Genomic DNA, 12,025 nt, shown 5'->3' on the forward strand with positions numbered 1-12,025 from the left:
AATATTTTTTAAAAGATTCTTATACTGTTGCCAATTAAATGAGAGGATTCATTCCAGAAGAGTCTAAAGCGAAAAAAATGAAGTTTAAAACAGTTCTAGATGTAATATCTCAGTTCTTTCACCAACAGTTTCCATATTTCAACTCACAGGTTAGTAAAGAGCCATATGCACTCATCAAAAGAACCACATGTGGCTCCCGAGCCATAGGTTCCCTACCCCTGCATTAGATGCTTAGTGTGGCTTAATTTGCTGATCGTCTTCTATTCAAAGGGGAAAATATAATTGAAAATACATTTACATCTACAATAAATATGTATTTCTGAACAAACACAGGTATTTCCTGGTTTACTAAAGTGCAAAAAGTGACACGGAGAAGTTTGGAGGCGGGACCAATTTAGGAATATTAATATTTTTTAATACTATATTGGAATAGAGGAGGTTTTTAATCCAGCAGCAAAAATATGCAAGCTTGTTCAGGAGACAACAGTGCACCACATCACAAAGAAGTCACAAAGAAATCAAGTTAACATGTTATATGCTCTTTTTTGTTGTTGTTAGTATTAAGAAAAAGTGAGGAATGGTTTAGTGTTGCGGCATTAATGTTGAATCTATTTCAAATTTAAGATGATAAAGCTAAGTATATGAAATCATGCATTTTTTTTACCTCCTCACAAACGCTTGTGCTTCTAATAAAACTGGAGTAAGAAAAGTGCCACATCAGTATCGCCTCAGATACAGATAGATCCATAAAATATTGCAATACATTCCATTCAAGTCTTTTTATTCCGTTTCATGTAACGAGAAGCACATCTCTTCTTGCTATCATACCTTAAGCAAAATCGGAATTTACATAAGAGAGCAATATAGAATAACTCTCTTTTTTTTTATATGTGCTGATCTGACGAAGTGTTTCGCTGTCAGTTGTTGTTCATAATCCACCAGGAAGCTGATAAAGACAAACATAATTCACAATAATTACAGGAAACATGACAGTTCTCCACAATTGTAAATGTCAGTTGATGCATAGTATATTTTCCACCTAATTGTTGAAAAACTGTTCAAATTAAACTAAATGTAAATGTATTTGTTTTCTGTGCACTATAAACAATTTACAGTATGTGTCAAAGTGGCGGCCCGGGGGCCAAATCTGGCCCGCCGCATCATTATTCGTGGCCCGGGAAAGTAAATCATGAGTGCCGACTTTCTGTTTTAGGATCAAATTCAAATGAAGAGTATATATGTATTTACATTTCCTAATTTTCCCCCTTTTGAATCAATAATCGTCATTTTTAATCCATTTTTTTCTGTGTTTTTAGTACAAAAGTCATTTTGTAAAAACTAAAAATATATAAAAATACTTTCTGTTTTCCACTTTAATATGGAACATGATGATTAAAAGAGAATTTCCTTTACTAAGAAAAAAGCTCAAATAATCATTGTTTCAAATCTATAAAATCATTAAATGTCATTTTTTAATCCATTTTTTTCTGTGTTTTTAGTTCAAAAATCATTTTGTCTGTCTAAAAATATATTTAAAAAGCTCAAATAAACATTGTTTAAGATCTATAAGATCAATAATTGTCATTTGCAATCATTTTTTTCTGGGTTTTTAGTGAAAAAATCATTTTGTCTGTATAATAATATATTTAAAAAGCTCAAATAAACATTGTTTTAGATCTATAAAATCAATAATTGTCATTTTTAATCAATTTTTTTGTTTTTAGTTCAAAAATCATTTTGTAAAATCTAAAACTATGTTAAAAAAAGATAAGATAAACATTATTATAGATCTATAAAAAACTGAATATTCAGTGCTTTTAATCCAGTTCTTTTAATCCATTTATTAAAATAAAAATCTAAATATTATATCTAAAATTGTCTGGCCCACATGAAATGGAGTTGACATTAACGTGGCCCGCGAACCAATGAATTCCAGAATACGTTTTATAGGTAAATTGTGAGATTTTTCCAATGTAAACTATTCTATCCTGCCTATATATGAATTGTAACTGGCATAAAACAGTAGGGCCAAAAACCCTGCAGGTCTTCTCTGTCCATTTAAGTGTCATTTATTTTGAATTACCTGGAAGAAGCATAGTGGAGACAATCTCTTGCTCCTCCAGTGAGTCAATAATGCCCCTCTGGAAAGTCTTACTGATGGATGACTGCAAGAAGCTGAGAGGGGGAAAAAAACAACAACAAATGAGCCAGGTTGACCTTCCCTTTCAACACAAAACCAGTTGACATTTGAAAATGTGTGTTTTTACTCCTCACCTCATCCAAGAGAGACGATCCTGCCAAAATTCATACATGATGAAGCACGATCTGTCAGGTAGGTTTTGGACAGAAATGCTGAAAAGAGAAAAAATGACAAAAAAAAGACAAGCACCGATAAGGAAACATTGTTGCAATGATAAATTAGGATGATAACGTTTATAAAGGAACAGACTGTAAGTTGCTTTGCTGTCCAATGGTGGCTTCTGTGTAGGTCTTAAGAGCATTCTGGAATTGATCCACATCACGCTCCTTCACGGACATTTGTCTTTGAACCAGCAATATGTTCTACGTGGGAAGTAGACAAGGATTTTAAATGCATGATGTAATATCTTAGCAATTCATATTAGGTTTAGAGATCATTTCAGGTCTGAAGGGCAACAACAAATATCCACATTGCAAGGTAGCAATGCTTTAAAACAGGGATCAGGAACCTTTTTGATGAAGAGAGCCATAAACAATTCATATTTTTAAAACAGTAGTCCTTGAGAGCCAAACTTAAAATTTAAAAGTAAAAATACATGAAAATTGGGGCATTTATTATTCATTTCACCACTTTGAAAGTAAAAAAAAGTCTGAATTCTTTTGAGAACATTATTTCATTGTTGCTAATCAATGAGTATCAATGAGAGGATGCATGCAGAAGAGTCTAATAAAGAAAAATTATGATTTAAAAATAGTTTTGGCGCCACAGTACCGGCGTGACGCTCCCATTGGTGCGTTCGGGACTTAGGTTTATCACCATTGGTTCCCATATTTTACCACACAGGTCCACGGAGAGCCATATACACCCATCAAAAGAGCCACATATGGCTCCCGAGCCACAGGTTCCTTACCCCTGCTTTGAAAGGAACCATCAAAATAGTTTTAGCTTCAGGCATTTCATGTAAAAACATTGAGCGGAGTCTGACTCACCGACTTGTACGTCCCTGCCAGCGTGTCCTCTTTGAGAGGTTCAAGATGTGGACTCTTATAAGTAGGAAAAGAAAAGTAAGTATACTAGTTGAGTCATGCACAAGCAGCTACATAATCAGGACACCTAGATATAAATATTTGGCACTTACAGATTCAAATTAAAAGAATTGCTTCTTACAAAACCCTTCTTACATTGCAAAGATAAGAAAATGCCTTCATCCAAATAGCAGCAAGTATATTTGTAGTCATGGTACATGACATTGAAAATCTGGGCCTCACATGACATTATAAAATCTGTTTTCATTGACTGGCTGGCTTTTTCGACAGGATAATTAGTTACCTGCCGTAAGATCAGTGTATCAAAGTCATTGTTAGTACATTTGTGTTTGATTTTGGAACATGTTGAGCATAATTGCCTTTATTCAACTTGCATATTAAAAAGTAATGGTGAATAGTATGTTAAGGTATTGTTTTAGCCATCTAACTGTTCAGTTAATGTTCCTTCATTTTTTGAGGGATTTATATATTTATGTGATGTGGGTCAGTCTAGGAAACCGGTGTCAAAGTTGCGGCCCGGGGGCCAAATCTGGTCTTTCGCATCATTTTGTGTGGCCCGGGAAAGTAAATCATGAGTGCGGACTTTCTGTTTTAGGATCAAATTAAAATGAAGAGTATAGATGTATATTAAATTTCCTGATTTACCACTTTTAAATCAATAATTGTAATTTTTTAATCATTTTTTCTGTGTTTTTAGTTCAAAATATTTTTGTAAAATCTAAAAAATATATAAAAAAAGCTAAAATAAACATTGTTTTAGATCTATAAAAAAACGGAATATTCAGGGCTTTTAATCCAGTTCTTTTAATCCATTTATTAAAAAAAAAATCTAAATATTATATCTAAAATGGTCTGGCCCACATAAAATCGAGTTGACGCTAGCAGCCCGCGAACCAACCCGAGTCTGACACCCTTGATCTAGGATGTAAAATTGGTGGGATGGATGTGACGTTTTTGAAACTATGATCTGTGTCATTTACTAAATTACCCCTCACCAGTATCTCTTAATTTGAATTTATATTGCATTCACAAAAATATGTACACATTTTATACAAACCTCACAATCCAGCTTGTCTATGAGCTGTTCCAATTGATCAACCTGTGAGCCCCAGTGGTAATCAGACTCCACACTGACCCCTGTACACCGCCATCAACAGTTAAACACACGTAAATATTGCCAGCATCCTTGCATTGAACATTTTTAATAGAGGGACAGACCTACCTGTGGTCAGCATGCCAGAGTAAGGGTCTGTTGGTGAGAGACACATGTTCTTCTGGATTCGTCTACCCGGCCGTTTGATGACCTTCTGGATAGGGAGGTCCTCGGGTTTTCTTACTGACATCCTCCCGGCACAGCCTTGGTCATGGACAGCTTCCATAGCGCAGTCTAGTGAGGACTGCAAGGACTGCAGCTGGCTGGAAGTCTCCTTAAGCAGGAAGCGAGTTACAAACTGGCCCAGCACAGATGAACCCTGATAATCCTGCATGGTAATAAGGGTCAAAATAAATGTTAATTTAGATGTTTAAAGATAAGGAACAAATGATAATAAACATTAAAGCATCACTGTACAGTGTTCCCTCGCTTGTTCGCGGTTCAGCTACCACGGACTCAGAGCTTCGCAGATTTTTTTGGGAAAAAAAAATACAAATATTACATTGAAACAACATATTTTACATTTTTTTTGTTATAACATGAATTTCACCCGCTCTACCCGTATTCTATATGGTGTACTGTATACAGAGGGGTAAAAAAGATTTAAAAACAAATGTATTAATAAATTATTTAAAAAAAAAATTAAATTCAAATTAAGCATTTTTGAAGGCGAATCCCTACTTCGTGGAAATTCACTTATCGCGGGTGGTCCCGGTCCCCATTAACTGCGATAACCGAGGGAACGCTATACTGCATTTATCAATGAAAACAAACTTGTTCATTGATGATGTGCTTTATGATACAGTGTGTCTTAAAGTACAAAAATATGGAAGATAGTTTATATTACTGTGTTCCATCAACACTTATCTAACTGACATCTAGAACATAAATCACAAAAATCTACTTTGCGGCTGTGAGATAAAGCACACTAAACTCTAAAACGGTAGGGATGGAAAAAGCTTTAACCTTTAGAGCTGTGGCAATCCATCAAAGGAAGCCTTTCTTTTATTATTAAATCCTTGTTTTTCAGGTTAGAGTTGCAAAATATTATAGCCTGTTTATTTGATGTCTACTATTCTTATTTTTTCACATGGCCTTCGTGGTGTAAAGCAAGGGTGTGAGACTCGGGTTGGTTCACGAGCCGCATTAATGTCATCTCAATTTGATATGGGCCGGACTATTTTAGATATAATATTTAGATATTTTTAAATAAATGGATTAAAAGAATTAGATCAAAAGGCCTAATTATTCCATTTTTTATAGATCAAAAACAATGTTTATCTGAGCTTTTTTTCTTTTCTTAGTAAAGGAAAATCTCTTTTAATCATCTATATTAAAGTGGAAAACAGAAAATATTTTTATATCTTTATAGATTTAACAAAATGATTTTTAAACTAAAAACACAGAAAAAATGATTAAAAATGACAATGGTTGATTTAAAAGGGGGAAAATCAGGAAATATAATATACATCTATACTCTTCATTTGAATTGGATCCTTAAACAGAAAGTCGGCACTCATGATTTACTTTGTCGGGCCACACAAAATGATGTGGGGGCCAAATTTGGCCCTCGGGCCGCCACTTTGACACCAGTGGTGTAAAGTCAGATCACAAATGAGTGTTGCTGTTGTTTTTTGGGTGCAAACCCATCCAAAACTGTCTAAAATCCCACTTTTCTGGGCAGAGACCAATGTTCAATTGCGGATCTTATCTTATGCCTTTGTCTTTACAGTAGTCAAAATAAATGAGTCGCACGTAGTGATCACACCCACCTCTTTCGTTTTATCCATTGCTTTTAAAATAGCCACATTTAGCTTCTCAAGCGCAGACAGTACGTTGACATACTCCCCCACATGTGGACTGAAGTAATCTAGGAAAGAGACATGCATGTGCATAAAACCTATTGATACTGAATGTTGAAAAACAAGTACAACAAGGTATGAGAAGAGTAAATTAAGATTTGTAGAAATACCAGAAAAATTAACTTACCTGAGAGTTTTTCAATGTCCATATTCCTATGAAGAAACGCCATTTTAAGACAGAAAAAAAGAGAACTGAGTGCACTGGCATGATTTATTTGCTTTAACTGAATATTTATGATTTAGTTTTGTACAGTGGAAAATCAGTTTTGGAGAATACTCACTTGTAATATTGATAATTTTTACCCCGTAAAAGAACAGTTTTGAATTTTATATAACTAGATTATGACTAGCCAAAGATGTTTTAAAGTTAAACATGTAAAATGTTCAGAGATTACTCATAAAGTGAATGTATCATTTATTCTCATGCAACCATTTTTCATCAAACTGCTCCTCAAATGTGCTTGAAATTAATATTTTAGATTTTAATGCCAGAAGGAATGCTAGTGCAACCTGGCTATAATTTTCAATTAATGAATATGAAAGTGCTGGGCAGGCTCACTCTGCATTTTGTCTGTCGATGGAGCGATAAAGCTCCTGCATTTCCTGGTCTGTAAGGACCCCGTCACTGAAGTATGACTGGAATTCCTCAATGGACAGCTTTCCATCATCTGAAACCACACATTCCTTATGAAAATATGACCATAAACTACTTAATAATTGTGCAGCACATTCAGCAAAACTTTACAATTCAAGTATCGTTTTCACGACTATAAGGCGCAATGCATGAAAAGGCGCACCGCATTATAAGGCTCACCCTCAATGAATGACACATTTTAATTTTTTTCTCCATATATAAAGCACACTATTATAAGGCGCCCTGTCTAATTTGGAGTAGATTTAAGACTTTTAAGTGCGCCTTATAGTCGTTAAAATACGGTATATCGTATTTTTTTCTGAATTTAAATCGTATGAACCAAAGAATACACAATTTTCCACATCGGTGCTTTGAGTTTCTTCATCTTTAAGGTTAAGGTTCTTTTCTGAATTTAATGCCACAAGACGTAGGTGTAAATTAGATGTGACTCATTCTGCAGGTTTTTATTCTCTCCAGAATTGGTAACACAAATTGAATGTGCTGACAGACCCATTGACCCTGGCTGTTATTATATCTATCAATCTTGTGGCTTGGAGTAACAATTCTCCATCAATTGGCCCGTAAAATGTTCACTTTGGCATTGTTACTTTGTCAAACAGTAAAAACTTAACTAAGACTATTGGTTTCATTATTTTGATTGTGCTAATGTGAGCTCGGGTAGGAGAATTATGCACGTTTTGATATGGGTTGGTGTCTATCAAAACACCTCCTGTTATGTAGAAAATGATGGGATGCCCACTCAGTGGGAGCAGGCATCTCTTTCTCGACTTCTCACAGATTCTGCACACAATCTGCGCAGTGAAGATAACTTGCACAAATAAACTAAAGCACTTTGTTGTTTAATCTTCCCTCTGTTCCACACAGCAGGGAACCATCAAAGGAATGACGCAATGAGTAAACAAACTTGAGGTGTCAAAAATGTGGGTAATGGATTATATATCATAGTTAGAGTGAATTCCAAATCTATTTCCCTAGCACAACTTCTATGCAAACGTACCAGCATGTGGAATTTGATCTCATGTATCTAATCCAGACATGGGCAAACTACGGCCCGCGGGCCACATACGGCCAGCTAGGCATTTTAATCCGGCCCACTGACGTTGTCCAAATAATGTTTATTTTCTCCCCAAGATGGCGCCGTCACGCGGAAGCCAGTGGCAGTAGCTCTGTCCACTCTAATTTGTTTTTCGTGTTTTACAGCCCCTCTATCTTTTTTTAAATTACATTTTAATATTTCTTAATACTTTCCTTTTTACTTTACTTTGTACTTTATGTTTTTTACTTTGATGATGAGTGATGAGTATGTTAATACTTTAATCTTTTTTTACTGTTTATGTTACATATGTACTGTTAACGGATGCACTTTTTTATATGTATCGTATCTTGTGCTGACCCGGCCCATCTGTCAAATTTTTAAAGTCAATGTGGCCCCCGGGCCGAAAAGTTTGCCACCCCTTATCTTATCTGTTTACACTTACTATTTCTGCATACTATAATCAACACAAAAATACACTTTTTCATTGTAATTGAGTACACTTCAAAGTCTATACTTTGGTGGAACCCTTACTTTGGAAAAAAAAACTTAATACACCAAACTTAATACATTGTTTTAGTACCAATTTCCAAGTTTAAGCCGCTTTTTAGTTTATGACAGTGATAATGTATCATTTGAACGAACACACACATGCACACAAAAACTGTTTATTCATGAAGCTCAAAGCATCTGTATCCACCCTCAAGGGTAAAATCTGTGCTACTCATCATAACAATGTGGAACCATTAACAAGAGGCCTCTTATGTAACAAAAATATCCTCCCAAGAAGACTTAAGGCAGAAAAACACTCGCCATTTAGCATTCTGAATGTGATTACATGGAAATGCAAGCATGAATAGAAGCTTATGGGAAACAACATTTCCCTTTTTTGTTAGACCTGTTCTTTTCCTCTCCTCTGCTCAATTCTGCAGTCTTCCCTAGAGGAGGATTTGCTATTGTGAAGATTAAAAAGGCGCTAAAATCTAACACGTGTTTCAGCCTTCAATGAATTCAAATGAAATAAAAGCCTTCAGGTAAATTAACAATCTAGGAGTGCAGGTGTCTAAAGAAAAAAAAATGAACACGTCTTTTTGGTTCTTTTGAATGAACTCTAACTAGATCTAAAAAAAACGAATTACCGCGAAGAATGCAAATCTATTTTCGGCTCTTTTTCTTGTACTCACCGTTTTTGTCCGCCCGGCGAAATATCTGCAAAAAAAGGAAGCAGAAACAGTCAACTTTTGAAGACAGAGATAGAAATAAGCAACATTAGCAACTTTAGATTTTTTTGAGCTTCCTATAGAGATTATGAATATCTTATAAAACACTTAAGAGTAGAAAAATAACACTGCTGTTCCTTCCATAGGATCCTGAACACATTTTTACAGACTGAAACCAATTAAAAAACAAATAAACAAAGAAATAGGAAAGGAGAGAGTATGGTAGCATCGAAAAATCCCAATTTGATGTCTCTATGGAAAAATGTTAGTGCAATGCACTTCTCGAAGATGGAGAGTCAAGTGTCAGGAGAGCAAACACAAAGAGCAACCAAATTACTAATGAGTATAAATCTTCAAGCAAAAGAAAGTGGAACTAGAGACAAGGGAGACTGGAATATAAGGCTACCAGCAACAAAGTAAACCTAATGTATAATGCTATTGTAAAATGTATCATTATGTTTGCATTTATGGTGAAAAAAAGAGTAATCGGAAATTAATTATGTGATGAATCACGATAAAAAAATAAAATAAAATAAATAAAAATAAATAAATAACAATAATATATATATATATATATTTTTTTAATGTATTTGTTTATTTATTTTGTATTTTTATTATTTTTATGAATGAAGATGAATGAATGAATAAATTTATATATATATATATATATATATATATATATATATATATATATATATATATATATATATATATATATATATATATATATATATATATATATATATATATATATATATATATATATATATATATATATATATATATATATATATATATATATATATATATATATATATATATATATATATATATATATATATATATATATATATATATATATATATATATATAAATTTATATATATATATATATATATATATATATATGTATATATATATATATATATATATGTATATATATATATATATATATATATATATATATATATATATATATATATATATATATATATATATATATATATATATATATATATATATATATATATATATATATATATATATATATATATATATATATATATATATATATATATATATATATATATATATATATATATATATATATATTATTAAATATAAATTATATGTATATAAATATCTATACTTTATTTTATTATTATGTTTTGGTCGCCAATCAGTCGCAGGGCACACGGAGAGACAAACAACCATCCCCACTCCCAATCATACCGCCATCAGCGGGAATTGAACCGGCGCCTGCCCTCACCAAAGTCAGGCGAAACAATATACTGAAATTCAATTTATGACCCTTGAACTGATTAAAAAACACTATTTAAGTGAATTTCTTCATATAGTGTTAGATCTGAGTAATGCACTAGAATGTAGGCTGTATTTAAAATTAGTTTACAGCCATTTACTGCAGAAAGAAACTGGGCAGCGAGCCATAGCTTGGACACCTCGGATATAGAGCACCATCACATTTTTGACATATAGTAGTCATTATGCAGGCTTTCAAATGCACATTCTTTTCATTTTTTTAAACAAACAGACAGGGTGGAAAGAAAAATGACAGTGCCCCCCCTAAAAAAAAAAAAAAATCCAGCACAGGCCAGTAGCACAACAGACCTAGTCCAGAATATTCTTCTTGGTTTTGCTGGTACATTCTTTAGGAAAATCTTGAACCACATTTTAGTCAGTAAAAGCAACCTATATGCATTTACTGGTACTGAAATTAATAGTTTATCTGTGACATTCTGTTCACATATGCAAAGCAATGTCAATGCCATGCAGCCTTTCTTGCATAAGAGGGCAGCTGTGCTTTATCAGTACTTGAATGAAATCTGATTGGATTTTCTATCTTCATAAGGAGCAGTATAAACCTCTGCCTTCTTTTTATATTGTCATCTATTAATAGCGACTTGAACTATAGCACTGTTAATAAATAAATAAAAATAATAATGTAAAAATAAACAAGCATGAATAAGACATATGTGCACTTACATCGTGAAAAAGCGATGCAGTCCGGTTGTGGTTGTGGTCACACTCCGCCTGCTGCTGTTTGCTGAGATGTTGCTGTTTGGCTGATTGCAAACACATCGTGATCATTTCTGTACACGACAGCATCCTTACGCTTGCCCGCTCAAGTGCACCTTTTACGCTATGAATGGAAGGATGAATGGAATGACGGGTCGCTGAGTCTTTGGATGATGAGTGGATGGAGGTCCGCTGGTAAGGCAGAGATGGAAAGAGAAGATGCGCTTTGCACATGCGCAGTTCAGACTCTGTCAAACTGAACGGAATCTGGAAGAAAAGCGCCCTCTAACGGCCATGAATGGTGATCAAAGTCTATTCATCGATCTCCATGGATGTTATTTACGTGTGGGCTTAATATTGAAGAATATTATTATATTTGCTATATGTTTAGGGTTTTACATTTCTTATCAATTAATTAGCTAGTGTTTTTTAGTATTAATAATAATATTCGCAAGACCTTTATGATGTGTGATGATTTTTCATTGCTCCAAACCATAACTATAATTATTAAATTTCAAATTAGAATACATAATGATAGTCAATAGTCACTCAATTGTATGTGTACATCTTGTACATTTTTTACGTAAAAATATGCTTACTTACTACCCTGTCTCTATTACTACTCACCTCTCTGTCCAATGAAGTACATTTAGAAGTTATTGTAAATAACCAACAATTGTTTTATTTAATTTTCCTTGATTAAAATGCATGTCTACAAGCATTACATTGAAGTGTTTTCTTATTTATTTGATTTACAGTTTTATTAAACCTATTTAAAAAACAACACTATCACATAGGAGGTAGTTTTTCATATTGTCAA

General features: G+C 33.4%; 1 protein-coding gene across 1 annotated transcript in view; it reads right to left on the bottom strand.

The window, feature by feature from the left end:
- The window catches only part of necab3 (N-terminal EF-hand calcium binding protein 3), an 11,954-nt gene extending 515 nt beyond the window's left edge, over positions 1-11,439 (bottom strand). Inside the window, exons 1-12 of the mRNA XM_077728575.1 lie at positions 11,173-11,439; positions 9,134-9,158; positions 6,821-6,929; positions 6,389-6,414; positions 6,172-6,269; positions 4,469-4,727; positions 4,304-4,383; positions 3,190-3,243; positions 2,450-2,562; positions 2,275-2,352; positions 2,084-2,175; positions 1-946 (exon numbers count right to left, since the gene is read on the bottom strand). The exon at positions 1-946 is cut by the window's left edge and continues 515 nt beyond it. Coding sequence (XP_077584701.1) covers positions 918-946; positions 2,084-2,175; positions 2,275-2,352; positions 2,450-2,562; positions 3,190-3,243; positions 4,304-4,383; positions 4,469-4,727; positions 6,172-6,269; positions 6,389-6,414; positions 6,821-6,929; positions 9,134-9,158; positions 11,173-11,439 — 1,230 coding nt within the window. The 3' untranslated portion in view covers positions 1-917. The remainder of the gene's footprint in view (positions 947-2,083; positions 2,176-2,274; positions 2,353-2,449; positions 2,563-3,189; positions 3,244-4,303; positions 4,384-4,468; positions 4,728-6,171; positions 6,270-6,388; positions 6,415-6,820; positions 6,930-9,133; positions 9,159-11,172) is intronic.
- Positions 11,440-12,025: the final 586 nt, after the last annotated feature.

This window comes from Stigmatopora nigra, chromosome 1 (genome assembly GCF_051989575.1).
Source record: "Stigmatopora nigra isolate UIUO_SnigA chromosome 1, RoL_Snig_1.1, whole genome shotgun sequence".
NCBI lineage: Eukaryota > Metazoa > Chordata > Actinopteri > Syngnathiformes > Syngnathidae > Stigmatopora > Stigmatopora nigra.